We start from the raw sequence: 21044 nt of genomic DNA on the forward strand, positions 1-21044 counted from the left end.
GTTTGTATGCTGAGACAGATCTCCACGTGGAGATATAGTGGGAGTAATGTTTTGCTCATAAAATTCTGCTAAAAAAATATGAAGTCCAAGAGATTTTTGAAGTTGTTTCTGGGATAAATGATTAAATAAAAAAGGCAAAGAAGATGCCACATGTTGGAGTAGTAAATCATGTGGTGGTGTCAGGAGAATGTCCCAACACATGCCTCTCTTGTGACAGAGTGCATCTCTCTCTGATTTCCCAATAATATATTTACAATTCATATTACAATGTGAATTGTCCTTCCTGGGAATTCAGCTGAAAGTGTCACTGAAATTGTCTCCTTTGGTTCAACCCTATCAGGCTCCTCTGTCATAGCACTTTCATTTTAGCCTTTTTTATCTTTAGCATTCAGAGTTGTCAGCTCTGCTCAGGCTGTGCTGGGGCTGTGGGCTGTCCCTGATCCATAAAAGAGCCTGCCTGGCTCTTCTAAGCTGTGGCCAGTGGCCTTGTTGTTCCACACCGAGGTGAATGCATGGGCAAATGTTGGAATCTGTTCATTTTCTGATGTGGCAGCTCATTTGTTATCTCCTGCTGCGGCCACCGGTAAGGACCAGGGCACCCTCAGCCTTTGGGGGAAGAAGTCTCTGCTGTGTCCTCAGGAAGGAGAGAGCCGAGGCTCATCACCACTCGGGGTGAAGGGGACTCTTCTCTCGGGGTCTTGTCACCAGTCACTGCAGAGATTGCTGCCCAATGGGCTCAGCACAGGGTGGGCAACAGGCAGAAGTGTTTCAGGAAAGCCTGGCAGCCAAAGCAGTAATTAGCAGAAACTAACGAGGCTGTGACCTGTGGCCTTGTAAGGACATCCGGCACAAGGCCTCTGTTTGGCAGTGCTGGGCACTGAGGGTCACAGCTCTCCTGCTCTCATGTTTTCCAGCCTGCCAAGTGTGCTCCCCCTCCCTCTCGTAAGTTATGGTCCCAGTGCCATGGTCCCACTGTCCCCAGTGCCTCTTGCAGTGCAGAATGGGAAACAACCCAACCCCTTGGCATGCCAAGTGTGCATTTGGCTGTTGGTATCTCTGGATGCCCAAGCCAGTCTGTCCTGTAGATCTGGCTGCTACTTGGAAATACTTAGGATGATAGAAAATATTTACAAAAGGGCATTAGCAGATTAAACTGAACAAGGCATGGTTTGTTTATAATGCTGTTCCAAAATGGAAAGCCTACAGAAAGATGATGGATTAAAGGTTAAGTGATTGGGGTCTCAACCTGAGTCTTTATTAATCTAGTTGACAGAATTTAGAGAAATAATTTTTTGTATTGACAGAATTTAGAGAATTTTTTTTTGTTCCCTGACAAGTGATACCTTTTCCCCTACTGTAACTCCTATTTACTCCTTTCACTTACACCTCACCAAAATACAATAACAATTAAAAACAGCAACAACAAAACTCCTAATCCCAGACACTTGAATCTCTAAGCTTTTTACCATGGCTAATCCTGTTTTGCCAATGCCTCTGGAGTGGTTTGACTCCCCCCTCAATGTAAATGGTAGAGATTACTGTTAATGAACTATTTCCTTCAGTAGTAGTAGTTAGGGAGAGGCCATCAGATCTCATAATGCTATCATGCCAATCTTTGTCTAAAGCAAAACAGATCTTTCTTATCTTGTGCAAGTAGTTTTCCATGTGGACAAGCAAGGACAATTTTTAGACATAAGCACACTCTTTTTTTATGATTATTTTGATGGTATAAGTTTCTGTAAAACTAGTACAGCTCTAAAAGAAATTAATATCATATTAGATGATGTTCCTCGTTATGTTATTTTTCCACATTAAACATGTATCTTAGAAGTTTAGTCATGGAATGCAGTAAGGAAGCCACACTGCTTATAGAATACCAGGCCTGAATAGAACCTAGTGTGAATATACTGAATTGTTTCTGGTACCTGAGGGAGCTTGGCTGTTTGGGCAGAAATGCAGGTTTTCCTGAATGTGCTGTCTTGTGCCCCAGGCAGGGGTCAGCAGTGTTTATGGCTAAGTGACCACTGCCCCTTAGGGTGTAATTAAAGTTCCATCATTTTAGCCATAAACTGCTCTTAGCTTTCAAATTTATAACCATGGTGTTTGTAATAAGATTAAGTAAAGTTAAGAACCTCTATCTAGCAGCCTTCTATTCAAGGCTATTCCTTAAGTTAATTAAAATGGCACTGTTCTTCTTGTCTAAAATATAATTGTGTTTGCCTTGGAGTTTGGTGTTGCAGAAATTCTGTGTTTGCTTTGTGGAGCAGATTATTGCATAACAGGGCCAGAATGATGCAAATGAAGGAGCAAATTCAGGACAAAGATCTTGCCAACCCCCTAACACTTCTCAGAAGGTGTCTTCTCTGAAAGGGCTAGTTCTGCCTTGGAAGGTCCTGGTCAGCATCCAAAAATAAATCATTATCCAAAAATGTGGTATGGATCAGATTGCTTAGCTTTTCCAAATTCCACATTTGCATATTAGTGCTCTCATCCTTGAGATTGGCTTTGATTTTATGACTTATTTTGCAGTCAGATGCTTATTTTGAAAGCATAAAATTAATGAAAAAAAGGACTTTTCTTGTATGATCAGCCAAGTGAAGATGGGTGAAACAGCTGTAGTCATTATTACAAATCTTCTTGACTTGTGGGTTGACCATCAGAGTTATATAAAGAAAAAATAACTGGAAGATTTAGAGAAGTCTCTGGCAATACATGCATATTTCTGGTAAATAGTATTACATTTCTCTGACTCTTCCCAAATTCTGTGGGTAACTTGTGTTGTTCAACACGTCAGGTGATTCTCACTGTCTGTTAGCTTGCTATGGTAATAAAGTACTAAATGAGGGTTCTTAAAAAAAGAGGGAAAAGGACTTTTTACATGGGCAGATAGGACAAGGGGGAACAGTTTCAAACTAAAAGATGAGAGTGTTGTCAAAATTTCAATGAAAGTACATGTGTGGAGTACAAAAATACTGAAGGATTTTTAGAATCATAATTAATTTATGGTGAATGTCTTTCAATTGATAACATACATTGTATTTAATATTTTGAGCCTAAATTTACTGGTGCATTAAATAGGTCAAAACTTTAATCATAAGTCATAGCGAAATACACATTTGTTGCTTTAAAGTAGTTCAGTGGAATTAGTGAAAGCAGCCTAGATCCCCTCATAAGCTATCTGAAGCTAAGCCAAAAATAGTGGATGTTAATTCCATTTCTATCCTAATCCTTTCTCTGCTTGTCTAACAATTTTCTATATATTCATAGTAGAGTAACTGCCTCAAAAATTCAGACTTTCTTATTTGTGTATTCAGGTGTGAATTTCCTTTGGTGTGATTTTCCTTTCAAATCAAAATCTTTCAGACAGACTCAGAAGTTAGAGTAGGTACTTTTGAGTAAAATTCCTTTCCTATAAATTATATTTTTACATTTTAAAAATGAAAGTTAAACCAAGCAACCTGCTCTGCCCTGCACGGACAGAGAAAGTTGGTTTGGGCGCCTATGTACCCACAAAATCAGTGTGCTTCTATCCATGTTTCATATGGGTAATCCATTCCTGATTAGCTGATTCACAAAATACAAAGGAGTTGCATGGCTGTGACACTGAAGAGGTTCCATGTTTTGGGGTTGGACTTTTGAAAAGTTTCACACCTCGTTGTCCGTGCGTGACCCAGCCCCTCGCTGGCCGAGGTGTGGGAAGGACCATCCAGACCCTTCTGCTTCCCAGGAGGGATGGGCTGGACCCCAGGCTCAGTGGGAGGTCTGGCACCTCGGGAGGTGTGTGTGCAGTGTTGGGCCTCTTCTCAGAGGATTTTTGTGCACCCTGAGCAATCAGTGCCAGCAGTGCACGTGTGAAATACAGAGTTTGGGAAGGCCCAAGGCCATAGGAGAATTATTGCAATATGCTACTGTGGGACACTGGTCTGTCTGAGCAACAGTGTTCAGATGCTGTTGGGAGTAGCTGGTTAGAATATTCTACATGCACATGTGTAATATATGTCATGATTTCACCTACAGTGGGGCTAAAATAAATTTCTTCTGAGTTTTCTTTGGAGGTTTGCTTGCCAGCATCACCCTGGGTGTTGCTTTCAGTGATGTCACTATGTTTGGTCTGTTTCACCCATCTGAATGTGTTGTGTGTGAGGTGACGAGTTTCAAATGCATCACTTCTGTCAGTTACAGAGACTTCTGCAGCAATGTCCATTGCTACTTAAAGAAAGCAAATGGAGCCTTGGTTTCTGTGTGCATGTATTTGAATGCTGTAAACTTTGCAAGAGAGCGCTTCAAACTTCCCACAGCCTTGTGTCATTTGTAACAGGATATGTTTGAAGCTTTCTTTCATCTGAGTCTCAATATTTGTGTCTGAGGATTTCCATTAGTAAGTGTTGTTTCATCCAGGTGTGTGTGAGAGCTTTTGCAGGTGTTACCTTTTAAAGAGATTACATATAAGGTTTTCACCTTGTAGGCAGCTATTGCTCTGGTGTTTAATCCTCTTGACTCCTTTGAACCCTGTCTGGCAGACTATACTCATGTGCAGAAGTGACTGCAGGAGAGGTAACATGTATGAAGGATGGGAATTCACCTTTTTTCTGCATACAGTCCAAATTGGAGCAACCCTATGGTAGAGGATATTGCTGCTGGTCACAAGTCCCTGATACACAACCCACAATGAGAATTTTTGTAAGAATGTGATCGCAAATATTATTTTTTAATGTTGTCGTGCTCAATTTAATTTCATGATGGAAAACAGCCAACACAAGTGGATTTCGGGTGATGGGAAAATTGCAGCCTGTTAGCCTGCCAATGTTAACAATGGAAATGAAACTAATTACAAGCACTGATAGCTGCCTGGATCAGCTGTAGAGCTGTTAGTTGGCAGAGGGAGCAAAAGGCATGTTCTTATCTGTTACACCGGTACGTGACTCTTGAAGCCTGTAAATATCACTTTAAAAGGATCACATATGGGATGCTGAATGTGAGCCATTGCAGCCACGGTGTCCTTGATGGTAGGAGTGAACTTCCCTGTTACATTTGCAGAGTGCTTTTGCACCATGTGCATGTACCTTTCTATTCCACACACTAATTTTTATTTTAGTGATATAGTGCACAGGAAATTGTGCAGGTTTCTGTCAGAGACCTGCTAAGGAGGCAGAGTGCAGAATGGATCTGAGGGAAAGTTGTCTAAAATGAGAAAATCTGGCTTTCACTCTTTACATCTGCACAACAAAATATCTGGTAGTACTTGGCCTGGAAGCAATGCAAAAATACTCTGGATCTCTGTTCAACATAGTGAGTTCTTGTGGAAAAGACATATATGTATTTCTGTGAGTAGATGTAGATGTATATGAGCATATTAAAATACCTTTAGTTGTACGAATGTTGCAACACCTCTGTGACACCAAGGCAATATGTGTAGTCAATCAGTGGAAGGTCTGATTCAATCAGCAAAAATGGATCTCTAAATCTGGTGAGATTCAAAATGTTCAATCACAACTCCCCTCAGATATGAAACTGCTAACATAAATGTTAATAATGTCCAGGGTACTGCACCCACTGGTAGAAACAAGGGTTTTCTAAAAATAGAAATGACTGAGTGCACTATAAAAAAGGAGAAGAACTGCAAGATTTTGGCTAAAGATCTTCTTGTTTCATTTTTACCCCTCCTCTGGTGTCATGAGTGCAACCTTCCACAGCCAGCATGGACTTGTGGATTTGCAAAGGTGAGCAGCATGAGAGCCCAGAGCAGGCACCCTTAACAGAGGCAGTGCTGAGTTCAGACTCTCCTTACAGAGAGAGGGGAATTTCACCTCCAGTCTTTCACTGGATCCCTCTTTGCAGCCACCTCCTGTGGTGCCAGAGGTGAGCACAAGCTGGAGCACTGCCCAGCAGTATTTGTTCTGGAAACATTGGCAGGGACCCCACACTGCCTTGGTAGAGGTCATTTCCTTGGGTTTCATGTCATCTCTGTCACAGGGGGTCAAAACAACTTTGTCCATACCTGCTGTACACTTGTGTGGGCTCGGGGAAAACGGTGGGCTAAAACAGTGATCTTCTTATAACATGAAATATCTAGAAGCTTTTTAGGAAAAGTATGGGGAAAAGGGAGAACTTGTTCAGTTGTTGCAGCTTTAAGGTTTATAAGCTCCATCAGTGACTGGATAACTTCTGAAATGACAATGTCAAGAGACTAAAAAGTAAACTTTTTCTTTTGTTTTGACAATACAGTTAATATCATTGGTTTAATGACCACTGTGATGAAAAGCTATCTATTTTTAAAATACGTGTGTCTTTGCTTAAGTTACATGTCATCTCTGTATGTCCCAAAAATGGCTCCAGTGAATTTGGGGAGATGATACTTGGTAATGTTGAGATAGTTGTTGTTAAAAGATAGAAACCAAGGAGGATTTTTTCCTTTTGTGTTTTATGAATTGGAAAAAAACCCACCAGAATTTTAAAAAATATTGTATCTAATTTAGGGAAAACTCTTTGGGGAAAGTGAAAATGGAAACTGACTGGTCTGAGTACACTTAGACTAGAGTACTGTGCTTTTTAGAAAGTACTTGTGAACTGTGAAAGGCAAAAAGCCCAAACAGAAGGTCAGTGGAGATGATAGTTTCCAGTACATTTATTTCCTAGTTAAATTGTGTCTTTTTCTTTTCCCCCATTTCTTGCAGGTTTCTGTTTTTTGCCATGTCATCTGACAGCCACCAGCTCCACACCCATTGCTACCAAGACTCACTAAGTTCTACTTGTCACAGTCTCTTGAATGTCAACAGTCACCCCCTGTCCAAGAGCTCCTCAAATCTGGCCTGTATTGGGAGTTTAGAGGAAAGGCAAAACAAACAGGAGCTGAAGAAAAGCCATAGTAGCACCATCTGCCATATCCTGGAAAACAGGAGTGATGCAAGGAGTGTGCAGAGTCCTGGATGGTCCTCCTCACAGCCTGGGGTGATGGGAATTGGATCAGAGGTCCCAACCATAAATGACCAGTCAGCCAATGACCATTCAGAGGCAAGAACTAAGAATACAAACCATGTTCTTGTCACTGAACAGTCCTCAGCATCCTGGGGAGTGGGGGACACTAAGATGTGTGTGAAGAGCAGCACTGCTGAGAATGTTTCTTCAGCCTGCTTTGTTCACCAGCAAGGCATGTGTAAGATGGAAGAATCAGGAACTGCCCTTCAGAGAAGCCACTCAGATCTAACTTGCAGCTGCAAACAGCAGACTCATGTCACTCACATAGAAACCAGTGCTACTCACTCCAGCCTAAGCTCTTCCGGCTGCAGACATGGTCCGCCAGTGGCTAGGATGTCTTTCCAAACTCAGAGATATGGATCAGAAACAAATCAAAACACATCTCACTATCAAAACCTTGTGACTCATCTTCCAGTCCTACCTAGAGACCAACAAGTACCCACAAATACCTTTGACAGTGGCAGTATTCCACGTAACACTACTGTTTATACAGATCCTGGCACATTTCACACTGCTGTTCTAGGACCCCACATGCCTGGAAACAGTTTCCCAAACAGGACAATGTTCAGTCAAGCCCCTGGGATTATTCATGGTGGTCTGACTTATGGTAATATTCCAAACTCTGCCTACTCCCCCATGGTGATGACGGTTCACAACAACTCAGCGGGGCCCTGCAGTCTCAGGCAGGATGCCTTGAAGGCAGATGCCACCATCCCAGCCTATTGCCACTCCTTGCCCATCCCATCCATCCAGCTCATCCCACGGTTAGTGTGCTCTGTCAGTGAGACAGGAAAAGAGCAGGCAGCACCTGGCTACTTTCATTCCTTTTCTGCTTCAGACGTTCTGACATATCCTAAGCTGGTGTCTTCAGTAAGTGAATCAGGCCTGGATGCCAAGAAAATCCTGAAGTGCCGTAATGTTCCTGGAGAACAACTGCAACCTGCTCCTCAGGAGAGAGCTCCTGCAGAAGCCGAGGCTGCCTGTGTTGCTCTGAGCAGCCAGCAAGGTGCAGACATGGTAGTGACAACCAAGGATATGTGGACTATGACCTCTATGAATGACATAACCAAAGGCCTGAAACCGGCTCTGGAGCGCAGAGATGCCGAGGTACAAACTCTTCCAACCATGGAATGCAAATCGGTGGCAACGAGCCCAGCAGCTGCAGAAGAAGGTCACTCACATGTGTTCCCAGAGGTGAACCTGGAGCAAGGCTTGGAGGCCCCCAAATCTCCAGTTCGTGAAGTGAGATGGGATGATGAAGGAATGACGTGGGAAGTGTATGGGGCATCTGTGGATCCAGAAGTCCTCGGTGTAGCCATTCAAAAACATCTCGAGTTTCAAATAGAACAGTTCCAGACAGAGCCTGCTGAGGCAGCTGGGAAAAGTAGTGAGGAGCCACCCCCTGGAAAAACTGGGAAAAAAAGGCCTTTCAGAACAATGATGCATTCCCTGAGATATCCAAGCTGTTGTGCTCGCTCCAGTACTGCAGTGGAATGAGCACAGCTGTAGAGTGTAGCATAGATGTCCTGCTTTTAAATTGTACATAAATGCTGACTCTTAAGTGTTAACACAGTATACGTGGACAGCCCACATCAGGATGAGTGGGAAAAGTTCAGTGATCATCAATATATATTAAAGCAAGGAGAAGTCCATGGCTGGACCATATAAGAGAAAACATAAGATTATACTTAAATAATGCCATCTAAATGCTCTTGACTGTATTTAGTGTAGCACTGTTTCCTTCTATGTTAGTTTTAAATTATATTGTAAGGAATGGAATTTCTTTTTTAATGATACATCTTTTTGAAATAATGATGATTTTTTTCTGTATTTTAATAATTTAGATTTAGAAAAAAATGCTTTAATCAAAGTTCTTAGTTTTAAATCACATTCCTTTAAATTGTTTTGGCAGCTGTTTTTCTGTTAATTTAATAATCCTGACTATAAGCCCACTTTAACTGTAGACAAAATAACAAACTTGTGTAATGTTCTATGACAAAGAATTGTAACTTTTTTCTACATAACTGTGAAGTAATTTCAGTGTTGCTAGTCTGAATCTTCCCTCAGCGAGCTCATGTAGTTTGAGGACACTCCATCAACTTTCCAATTAGTTTGTAGTTATGATGAATTACACTCTAAATATCCAGAATTTACATTCACCAAGTGATTGACACAAATGTACAGTATTACCAAAGATGACTGATGTAATGTGAATTGCTTACTGAATGCTTGTTTTAGAGACCTGAAACGGAAGCTGTTCAGATTAGTCTGTGGCACCACCATACCCTACAACTCATGAGCAGTTTTGGTTTGCTTATATTAAAAGTAATTTCCAGTGAGTTCTTTATATGTGCATCTATCCTGAGCAGTGATTATTTGGCTCTTGCATAAGCCACAGGGGACAGTTTGCATGTAACCTTTGCCTGTCTTGTGTTCCCTCTCTGCTCTGACGTCAGGCATCTGCTGAAAGTGAGACCTTGTGTCTTCCCCAAAGGACAGTCCTAAGGTTATTCTGAGTGCCTTGGTCATTTGGGCAGCTTAAAGATTTATTTTCTTCTAGAAACAACTTCACAAACAAGTTTTCAGTGAGAAATCTGTTATGATAGTGTAATGCAGCTGTAGTGCAGGGCCTGTTTGAAGTAAAAGACTTGTCAAAGAAACTGAGAATACTGTTTCTAGTGTCATATGTGCCTTTGGTGAATGCCTAAGATTCTTGGGGAAATGAGATGTGCAATATTTTTTTTTTTTTATGAGAGAAAAGAGAAACATTCATTTCTGTCTCAAAGGAAAATTTGCAATGTCTGAGAACTTACTGTTGTGGAATTGCTGACTCTTACTTTAAATGTGTGGGGTTGTGTTTTGTTGGTTTGGTTTGGTTTTTGTTCCAGTAAGTTAGCAGACTGACACCATAATGTTCACCCGACATTTGCATATCAAGAGGAACCCCTGGTGATTAGGACAGCTTTAAACTTTCATCTATAAAATCCTTAAATATAGGATCTCCTAGCTGGAATGTCCTGTGATTAATTTAATGATGTAGAGTAGTTCAAGATCAAATTTCCACTCCTGGGCGAAGTGGGATTTAACAGAGCTGGCTCCTGTGAAATTCACCTTGTGTTCAGGAGGCTTCATTTAGACCCTGGGACTTTGGCCTCAAAGAGGTCTGAGCTCAAAATGAGTTTTAGACAAACCAAGTGTGAAGCCACTGGAATATAACGCCTTACTCAGGATCCTCTTTAGCTGTGAGCATCTAAGTTCTGCTAATGATTCTCGATGTTAAAATTCCTGTTATTGAAGCTTTAATAGGAATAAGGAAGTAATGAGTAACTAAATAAAATTACTCTGCTGTTATTTAGAGTTTAGCTAAGCAATTTCTAGACAGGCTTATTTTATGGTCCAGAATATTGAACATTAATTTTTTTTCCTTTCTTCAAACATTACACTTTGAGAATTTTAAGCATTATAGTGGTATAAAACCTTGTGCTCTCTGTTAGCTTGTCCTTGGGTGTGCAGGAGAATTCAAGATTTGAAGAGTCAAACGAAAGCTTTAAAATAGCAAGGGTACCTTCCTCCCATGGCCATTGTAATCCATAGTTTGACAGGTGGAAAAACTGTATTCTCCTTCCCACCCCTGCCATTCCAAGCACCTCTCCAAAATAAAGCCCCCAGCTGTAGGAAGATGATATAAGATCAGTATCGAACTGGTCAGAAAGAGAGAGTTTACAGAAGGGATGGAATAATATGGCAAAGTCTCTTAAATTCTTTGTCTGTTGCATTATAAAACCTGGAACAATTATTGTATTTCCTGGAGTTCTGGTGTCAGTTACTCATGGTTTATGCATTAGTACGACTTGCTACTACAGTCCTAAATATGATTATCATTCCTGATTGAGAAAAATAAATTGCAAGTAAAGGCAAAGGGTACGAATGATTTGCAAGTTCATAAAAGCAGATGCTCACTCATTACAGACATTCTGAATCTTCATGTTATTAATCACGGTTGCTGTTATTTACAAAAAGTAGTGTTTATGCTTGAGGACTTCCTACACTTTTGGAAAGGTTTAAAGTACTTAAAAATATTTAAAGTAAATATTTTTATTTACATTAAAATATAATGGAAATCTGAGGAAAAAAAACCCCAACAACAAACATTCTATTATTATTAGCTACAGGGATAAAACAAGTTGTTTCACTTGTACAATCAAAGTCTTTAAAAAAGGGCTATTGGAATTAATTTTGCATTTAGGTTCAATTTTTTAAAAAAATCAAATGCAGCCACTTTGTATATTAAGAATTCTCTGTTGAAGTGTTACTCTTGTAAATATGAGAACTCTGTTTTTAATATTTTCTAGCTTAGGAAAATCCACATCCATTACATTCTCCTCTTAAATATAAATAAAGTAGCAGGAAAACTCACACTAGATTTATGACTGAGTGGGTCAATGCTGAACACAGATGCTTGTCTAGCTAGGGTGAAATAGGCTGTATTATTTTCTCAAGCCCATTTGAAAACCAGTTTGCATTGCACTGTGCTGCCTCTGCTCCCCAGCCTGAGTGCTCAGGTAGCAGTTCCAGCTGAGCAGATTGGGGCTGCCTTTCCCAGGAATTCTCAGGGAGGGATGCACTGGCACACTGGTGCTTAATGCTTTTGTCTCAGTGTGCCTTCTCTACCTTACCATGCAGGAGCAGCCCCAGTTAATGCAGTATTTTGGACATGTTATGTTGTCCCTAGACACTAACTAATGTCTCTAGAAGGATTTCATTGTACACTGTACATTGATACTTGAGGGCTGAGATTGATAATGGGCTGAGATGCTTAGCTCAGTGGCTCAGCAGAGATTGAAGGCAATTGATACTAATATCAGTATGTGCTGGAATCATTCTGAAATGGTGTTAGAATAATTAATTTCATTCTGAATTAGTATTTACTGTTACCATTTCTAGAGGAGAGACCAAAACATGTCAGACATTTGGCACTGACTATTATCATTGCAGTTTCAATTTGAGATAATCTTTGACTGGGGTTAAATACTGAAATAGAGCGTATTATCTCAATGCTTTAAATAAAAACCATCCATAGTTAAATCAGGTCTTTAAAAAGGCCAAACAGCACACTAAACAGTTGCTTAGTCATTGTCACATCAGTTACTATTGAAATCGTATTTGTTTGTTTGGTCCTCACCTGAACCTGTTTTGCTTTAGGAACCCCTGTTCCACAGAAAGCCTGTCTTCCTTCCAGATATAGCTTAAGAAAATTTCTGTTGTACAGCTGAGGAAAAGACCCCACAGAACAATGCTTTTACACAGTCCTCTGGGACAGGGGTGAGTGAGAAGAGGAAAAGGCAGTCAGCTGTTCTGTACTGAAATGTAAGTAACCAAGATGTTTCAGGGAAAAAGAGCATCTCCACTGTATGGACAGAGCAATGTGTTTCTTCCTGATCACTTCTCTGCTTATAGCCAGTAAGAATAATGACAGGCTGGACTAATTGCATTATTGGATAGACATTTAATCTTTTAAATCCAAAGCAGTAGTGACTTGTCTGGAGATGTGCTGAGGTAAGAAGCCTTCTAGAAGGATATAAGTCACTTTTAAAAAATGAGTAAGAAAAATAGTGTAGCTTTGCTGTAGGAAAAGTAACGTGTGGTGAAGCTGGGTTAAAGCAGAAGCTGAGAGTGGAGGTGAGATCGAGGGAGCCCAGCTCCACAGAGGGAATATAGCTAGGTGTCCTCCAGACACTGCTACTGCCCCCTCTCTCAGGAGCTTTTCCAACTGTGAAACTGCAACGTTAATACTTCATTGCCATCTGTTCCTTTCAGACATGTTGGGGTGATTAATTTGTCTTCTTAAGCCCCTTGGAAATGAAAGCAGTTTATTAGTGCTAAGTAATACTGTTAATTGGCAAGAGAGAAAGAGGCAGCATGTGGGTTTATGAGTTGGAATTAAAGAATTCTAATCAACTCTCACGGTACCAGTTAAATAACTTAGTGGAACTTGCTGCGTCAGTCTCTTGTGTCTTTCCCCTTCAGGGGACTTTAGGGTCTAGGATTAATTTCTAAATTTTATTTCTTTTCCCTTCATTCAGAACTATGGATCTGAAATGGTGAATATAATATTCTATTCATCTTCCTTCCAAAGCACTGTTATTTACACAGGCCACAAGATCCATCTGACCCTCGTCAAAACAGGGGAATCTAATGTCTGTGAGCCTGTGTGCAGAGCCCTGGGCTGCTGGTGTCTGCAGGTACTGCCTGTCCATGAGTCCTGTGTGTCCTGCAAGCCCCTTGTGCCTGCTGAGGAAGGGAGCTGTGGTGCTTTCTGTTGGTGCTATAGTCCAGGTTATCCCACTCCCCTGCCCCTCCACAGGAGCAATCCTACCGAGCCATGTGGTTTTAAAGGGAAAGAGATGGGTAAGCTTTGTGGGTGGTGTGGATTAGTGTGAATTTTGTTCCTTTTCTTGTTCAGAAAGCAACTTACACACAGCAGTTCTGCCCCATATAAAAATGGTTGTGCTCCCTTTTCACCTCTGCCAGCTGCAATGAACATATCCATGCCCATTTTCAGCACCCTGCCACGGACAAAACCAGTGCCATGAAGTTATTTCTTTCCCCTGGAACTCTTTCACCAGACTTGGCACACAATTGCTTGTGGCTTTTACTGTATCCATGAAGGGAATGGTGCACATCCTTTGCCATGGTTGCTTGGATGTCCAGCTTCCATCTTTCTTGAGCTGCAGAAGTGCTGAGCCTTGAGCTGACAGCCATCACATGTACCAGGGCCAATGTGTTCAGATAGCAGAGTACTAAGCTGTAGATTGTAAGTCTTTGCGAGCATTAATCCTTTCAGATATGTGACCTAAACAGATGTCATCTGTCTTATTATCTGGCTCGCAGTATACTGCAGGCTATGCCACTCAGATGACATGTGAAGGAAGCTTAGAAAGCAAACCGGAGGGACACAGGCAAGGAAGCGATGCTGCAGACTTCCATCCCCTTCCAGCCACCTTCTGCTCGCCTACAGGCACTAAAGACAGCCCCAGTGACAATGGTGTCACAGGTGTGATGAAGGGGAGATTTTATCCCCCGAGGTGTTAAAGGTAGTAGGACTTAAGGAATGTGGGTCAGGCGCTGCCGTGCACTCCTGCTGGCCAGGATTACATCTCCGAGCTCCACCTGGTGCTCAGCGCCGGCGCACAGCTCCGCACCACAGAGCCGCTCTTCCTCTCGGGCATCTTCTCGTCCCTGCTCACCTCCGACAATTTTTACCGTAAAGCAGAGATGGGGTCACAGCTTGCGGTGCAGTGAATCATGCCCGAACAGCCTATTGTTTGTGCTTTCCAGCAGACCTCTTTTTGTGGTGCAGGAAGCACGCAGAACGGTCCAGGCCTGAGTGCCAGCACCTGACCTGTGCTGCACTGCCCTTACAGCAACTCCAGTGGCAGCTGGAGGTTGAGGTCCTTCCCCTGACACAGACACAACACCCTCAGGGATGACATATGCATAAAAAGACAGGCCTTTTCCCTCCTCTGATGGCTTTTTGCAGGCTTGTAGGTAATTTGCTTACACTGCTTCTGGTGTTGGTTTTAGTGCAAAGTGATGCACTCCAGATTGGGACTGGGCATAAAATCCTGTGTGCGGGTTGTTTGAATGCTGTCTTGTGTTCACATTGTCTGGAGAATCCTCCAAATACCACTGCCTTAGAGAATCCAATTTTAGAAAAGTTTTTACATTGATTTAAATGCATGATGTGATGTTATAATTTGTTTTGTTGTAATTTCTTCCTTGTTCACATAGTGATCTGTGTTTTCTAAATTCCATGCTTTTTTTTCAGCACCAGCCTCACTCTAACAGTAGAATGAGGAGTTAATTTACTGTCATGCTGCCATAACTGCTTTCTTAAAAAGGATCTTGGGAAAAGATGAGGTGTTTCTGGGAATGCAGAAGAGACCTGTTTCGGTTCTGTGATGGATGTTGTTCAGCAACCTGCTCCCCCACTCAAATAAGAGCAAACCCTGGAGCTGTAACACAGCCCTTGTGCTCCAAGTCTGCACTCGGAATCCTTTCCTGCTCCAATTTTGACTGGAATGTGTGTGTATATATATACTGGGAGGGCTTCAAAATGTTTAGTGACCAAAATCACACTGATGTCTTGTTACAGGCTAGATCTATGTTTGTGACAGAACAACTTTTCTCAAGCAGGTTGAAGGTTTGTAAAAACAGTTTTAGTTTCGTTAAAATTGTTTATACACTGTTTACATGCCTCCCTCCCTCTAGTGTGAGTCCTTTGGTGCTATGCCTGTTATTTTTTGCATTGATAGGTTTGGATCACAAGAAGTAAGAAATTTGTTCACGTCTGTGGTGGGACCCTAATTCACAAAAGCAACCCATTGCTTCCAGAAATTCTGCCTTTGGTTAGGCTGTCTGGACAAGCTACAGGAGACCTTCCTGAGAACCTCTTTAAATGAAACGTGAGCGTGGAGTTAGGTGTAGGTGGTACTTTTGTTCAATGTGAAGCAGGATAAAAGAATAGACAGTAAGTAAAAAGTTTGCAGAAATGAGAAATCCCTAGAGAAAGGAAAAAGGCTGTGTGTGGTGTGCAGGAAAAGGCCATTAAAACATCTGTTTACAGTCTATATATGAAACTGTTTGTGTGGGAGTTCAAAAATATTTCATTCCTCTCTGGCACTGAGGTAGCTCGACACAAACAGCAAAGATTCAAGGTGAGTAAATACAGTGCAGAGAGCTTTGAAAGTGCCCCGCGGGGCAGCGAAGCCTTTGGACTTCAGCACAAGTGGTGGCTCCTTGGACGGGCGGGGGACTGAGGTCGCCCTGGGGCCACGGGCCCTGCAGGATCTGGGGCTGGATCTGGCACACAGCTGTGGGACCGAGTGCCAGGTCACGGCCTGCCTGGAAGGAGACCAAGGACACACGTCAGAGAGGATACGTGCGCGGGAGGGTCACGCACCCGGGCTGGCAGGGACCAAGGGAAAACAGTCCCTTTCCAGCGGCAGAGCTTGAGGAAACTGGCGATTCCCGGGGGAGCTGCGTGAGGTTCCCTGACAGCCACAATGACGATTCTTCTAGAATTTCATACTCTGCCTCGGGACTCTTGCTGCTTCTGACGGGAGCAGCGGGCAGCTTGGTCTGCCGTGCTGTCCCGCTGCACCCGCAGCTGGGCCGGGCTTGCTGAGCTTCCCGATTCCCCGTTTACGAGGCAGGGATGGACTGCTCAGCTGTGTGGTAGCACTGCAGAACACGGAACTCACATTCTGGAGCAAGAGAGCTTAACAGCTGATGCCCTTCAACTACATTACTGCAGTTGTTGAAAGAGGAACAATCTGAACAGAAAACAAACATTCTTTAAACCACATAAAACTTGCTCTAAAGCCATTGCACCAGAGAATATTCTTCAAGTTCTTTGTGGTTTGAGTAGTGCCCAGTAGAAGTTTTGCAGGCCCATACCTAAGAAATGCAGAAAAAGCTTCCCGTTTTCTATTAAACCTCATGTTTCCAGGGCATGGGAAGGGATGAATCTTTCCCTGGTTTTTGTTCCCACACTGCAGGCGAGCAAGGAAAAAAGTCTTGTAGTGACAAGGGAGTCATTACACACTTCTGTCAAATCAAGGAAGGATGGGCTTTATGCTGCAGAACTGTAAGTGGGATTCCCATTCAGCAAGAAATAGCACTGAATCTTGGGTATAGGCATGCATTATGTGGTGTCACAAACTTGTGATGGGAAAAGCTGCAGGCTTTTATCCTCATTAACTATTTCTGATGTGTATTTATATCCCTTTTGTGCGTCCAAAATGCTCTTGTTGGAAGCTTACTGTGAACAGTGATACACAGTTTTATGCAGTGCTAAAGAACTGCCCACTACATCTCCATCTTTGCTTCTGTTTTAACATGAGATTACCCTATTTTCCCATAAAACAGCATCTCTACCCAACCTTTTGCCTCTGTTTTAGTAGATCACCAACTTCCCTTTTGCTTAAGCTGGTGTCATTTTAAGTTTCTTTTTCTGATCTGCTATGCAAGTTTGTATAACAAGGCACATCTGGCATGGCAAGGGGTACGGCTGAGGGAGGAGCAATGTGTGCTGCCATGAGGGGTGGGAGGAAAGAGACCGCTAAAAGATGCATGTGGTTCCTTACCCTTGATATTGCTTTAGAAGTAAGATGGAAGATGTGTCCAAAGAGCAAATCCTCTTAGGAAGGCATGACCTTAACCACAATGAATCCACACAGAAAGTGAACTGTGTGAAGCAACTCTACCAACAAAAAAAACCCTCTCAGACCGTCTGGATTATGATATTGCCTTCATCAAGCCTATGGATGACATGACAGAAACCTGTCATTGTCCACTGTGCCTGAGAGGACACAACAGGTATATCAGCACTCCAGGTTTTCCAAGGTCGGGCAGGGTTGGTATTATTTTTCCTCTTAAATCCAAGTACACAGAGGAGGATTATATAACACAGCCTGTGTGTCCTACATGTTTAGACAAGGAAGCCAAATACCTGAAATGCTTATTCCTAGGCTAACAGCACATCTGGGATCAGGTGGCTGATTTATACTTTCTCTTGTGTCAGCACTGAATAATTTGTACTTGTAACCGCGAGTGAGGTCCTGATCAGAAGAACGGCTCCTTGGTCTGTGCCCAGAGGAGGATATGTGTGGGAAATTGTGACTCAGCTACCACATATACTCAGCTACTTAGATTTCCATTTGAAGTCCTTTCTGCTTGAAGCCCACCTACATTCTCTGTTAAGCTTTAAATGCTGTGTGTACACTTACAAATGCGCTGGCAGGGAAGTCCCGTAAAAATTGAAATCTCACTAAATCACAGAACAGTCTGTGTTGGAAAGGACCCACGAGGACCATCGAGTCCAGCTCCCGGATGGCTAAAGCGCGCGGGCAGGGAGCAGTAACTGGATCGTTTTCCCAGTTTTCCCAGCTGGAAAGCGGCGTGGCAGTACTGGGAGGTGTTCTTGCCGTGCTCCACACTTGCGGAAATGAAAACCCAAAACCAAGCCACGTACTCTGGGAAATTTCCGGTGGACACGAAAAAGATCCACACCGGTGGCTCGCCCCATGGTACACGCTCTGTGCTCCGTGGATTTGCCATGCCGGGTCAGCCGTGATTCCCGGATTTTGGCTGCCGTGAGGAGCAGCAGCAGCAGCAACGCCACGCCCTCAGCGCTCCCTCAGCCGCTCCGCCGCTCCGGCAGGGGGCGCGCGGGCCGGCGGTCTCGCGAGAGCGCGCGGGGCGGGCGGGCGGACGGCGCGGGGCTGAGGGAGCGGCGCGCGGGCAGCGGTGAGGGGGCGGCGGGGCCGGCAGGGCGGGGGAGACATCCGGGGGGAGCTGGGAGCACTCCCGTGAGGAATCCCGTGAGGAATCCCCTAAGGCATCCGGTAAGGCAGCCCTTAAGGCACCCCGTGCCGCGCTGCGGGAAGCGCCCAGTGCCCCGGCCTGGGTCGGGCAGGTCGCTCGGGAAATGGACGCTCCGCGGCGCCGGGCTCACGGAACACGGAGACGGGGTTTGTACTGATCTCGCTCTCCGTGTGCCGGAGGGGTCCTGCCGCGGGCGCTCCTAAAGACACGTCCCTAATTGCAAAGGCAAGGTCTTTTGTTAGCAGCTGCGCTTCTCGGAGGTTATATAAGCAGTAAATGTCTGGGTTAGGAATGGTCGGGGTTGTGCCGCGTCGCGTTTGTCGAAAGTTTGTCAGACCTGTGTTGTTCGATGCTGGTAAGTGGTGTGGGCCAGAGCTTCCGGGGGTTTGCTGAGCATTCTGACAGCTTTAAACTCGGTCTTTATGGCTGAGATTAAAGAGAATAGATGACAGAGGAACAAGGTTGCCTTCCCCCGATACTTTCGGTAAGGTATGCAGTAAGGGGAGCGGAAAAAAGCCGGCGGCCATGTAAAAACCACTGTTCGTCACGGTGCAAGTGCATGGCATTGGGTGGATGGATGTGCAGAGGGCATGGCAGTGCTGTCTTTGGGGCCAGATGCTTCAGGCAGTACCAGGGGTTTGTCACTTGTTTTCCGAAGGAGTTTTAAGTGCAGTAGTCTGAAAGATGCATTGTAATGAGTAACCTGCGTTAAGTGTGTGTTTTCCCCACTCTGGTGTATCTTTGGTATTTTAAGTGATTATAGCATGGAGGTATCAGGCCTTCATATTCAGATACTTTGTGATTTCAATTATATACTTGTTGTGCATAAAATATATATTTATGATAGATGGAATAAAGTGGTGATCAGAGTTCTTCACAGCTGCATTAGTGGCTTGTGACTGTTCAGAGCCTGGCAGCTCTTGTGGCATTGTCTCAGTACAGGTGCTTTGTGCACTGGCTGGGCTGTGTCAGAGCTAAAACAAGCAGAAAAGGTAGTCACAAGTGTTCAGGTCTCTGGCACAAACCATTTACTGTGCAGACAGGTGAAAACTACCTGAATTTTAGAAAATGTAATAGCTGAAACGTCTGTTACTGTTTCTTAAGGTGTTTATTTCACTTTTTCTCTTGCTCGAAACTGTTAAAGGTTATTTATTTTTTTCACATGGTTTGGGACTTAAAAAATAGGGTGTTATGTACTTGTTTTGGATTAAAATGATCCCCCTGTATGGAGCATACTGGCACATAATGCTGATGCTGCACTGTACAAAGTGCTTGTTATGCTTGGATGTAAATGGGAAGCTCCCAGATTCAGCTCGACTACTTAGAGTACTTCACTCCCTGACCACAACTCCTGCCTGTCTAATTTTGGAAAGTTCTTAAGAGGAACTACTGTTTTTTGGTGGGGTTAGATGGAAGTCCGTGGGGATTTCAGTTCAAACAAGCCAGCTGGTTTAAAGCCACATAAAGACAGGTCAGAGAAGCCTTTTCAGCAGCCTTGTCCTGCCAAATGGAAGAAATCAATTCCACATTTATAGATAGAGCCCGTTCAGTGGGAGGCTTCGTTCCCTTCAGAAGCTTTTCCCCAGCAAAGGCTCTGCACAGCCCTGTTTTTGAGGTGATTTTTCCACACCTATTTGAAATTAAAAACAATGCCCTTCCCAAGGGCAGCAGGGATGGTTGTGCTGAGAGTGAAAAGCTGGTAGAACCAGTTTCCTGCCAGTCTGTTTGCAGAAGAGGCAGGGCTGTCTCCTCCTCCTCTGCTCACCAGCTGCTTAATTAAAAGCTTAAAATTATTTTTGTCCAGTGGTTTCTGACCTATGGGAATCCCAGGGGAGTGTAGGCAGCCAGGAGGTTGCACAGAGCACCTGTGACCAGGAGTTGTAGCTGCAAGGTCTTGTGGTGACACCTCTCCAACGAGCCAAAAGTCTTGCTGTAAAAACTGGTAGTTATTTTACTATTAGGAACAATAATATAATTTTCCTTATCATTCAGACAGTTCTTTTGGTTTCATGGCTATGACATTTTTGCTGCTTATATGCAGGCGAGGACATGTGCGTGGCCCATCCCTGGGAGTATTCCAGGCCAGGCTGGATGGGTGCTGGGCATCCTGGTCTAGTGAGAGGTGTTCCTTCCTACGGCAGGGGCATTGGAACGACATGATCTTCAAGGTCCTTTCCAACCGAGGCCATTCTGTGTGCTTTCCTCAGCTGTGCGTGTGAAATTCGGAAGCAAAAGTAGATTGTGACAAGAACTGTGTATGTGTGCGTGTCATTTTGGTCATTCCAGGAGCTAGCTCGCATCCGAGCTGCACAGTGTCAGGGTTTCTGGCATGTCTGGCATCGGTGCTGGATGGGGAGCCTCGCTGCTGGGCTGTGCATGGCCAGGGACGGAAGGCTGAGCTCGGCAGCTGGGTCGGCTCGCAGCTCTTTAGCTCTGGCTCCGCCATGGAGCTGGATGCCTCAGCGCTCGGGTCTGCTCTGTTGTTGCATGAAGAGATACATTGCCGCACTTAGGAAGTTGCAAGAAACAGCGGTTTTGTTGCAAAACGTTGAGGTTACGCGGTTTCAGCTGCTCGTTGGATGTTTGGAGGCGCTGGTGTTGCTGCTGAGCGGAGGCAGGCCGGGGCAGAGCGGCGGCTCGGCCCGGTCCCGCCCGGCGCGGGGCCGGCGGTCGCGGCCCGG

General features: G+C 43.9%; 2 protein-coding genes across 9 annotated transcripts in view; both read left to right on the plus strand.

The window, feature by feature from the left end:
• Window positions 1-10894, plus strand: part of GPRIN2 (G protein regulated inducer of neurite outgrowth 2) — a 30735-nt gene extending 19841 nt beyond the window's left edge. For 4 of the 7 annotated variants that reach the window (XM_041405161.1, XM_041405164.1, XM_041405162.1 and 1 more), the window contains one exon: window positions 6675-10894. In XM_041405161.1, the coding sequence (XP_041261095.1) occupies window positions 6691-8472 (1782 nt within the window). In that variant the 5' untranslated portion in view covers window positions 6675-6690 and the 3' untranslated portion in view covers window positions 8473-10894. Of the gene's footprint in view, window positions 1-5655; window positions 5721-6022; window positions 6032-6096; window positions 6195-6674 lie in introns of those variants that run through there. The other 3 variants (XM_041405159.1, XM_041405165.1, XM_041405166.1) reach the window with 3 other exon arrangements.
• A 6698-nt stretch (window positions 10895-17592) lies between these two features.
• NCOA4 (nuclear receptor coactivator 4) overlaps window positions 17593-21044 on the plus strand; it is a 28570-nt gene continuing 25118 nt past the window's right edge. Inside the window, exon 1 of one of the 2 annotated variants that reach the window (XM_041404699.1) lies at window positions 17593-18101. In XM_041404699.1, the coding sequence (XP_041260633.1) occupies window positions 17869-18101 (233 nt within the window). In that variant the 5' untranslated portion in view covers window positions 17593-17868. The remainder of the gene's footprint in view (window positions 18102-21044) is intronic. The other variant, XM_041404700.1, reaches the window with a different exon arrangement.

Source organism: Onychostruthus taczanowskii, unplaced genomic scaffold, assembly GCF_017590055.1.
Source record: "Onychostruthus taczanowskii isolate IOZ18803 unplaced genomic scaffold, ASM1759005v1 scaffold22, whole genome shotgun sequence".
Classification (NCBI taxonomy): Eukaryota; Metazoa; Chordata; class Aves; order Passeriformes; family Passeridae; genus Onychostruthus; species Onychostruthus taczanowskii.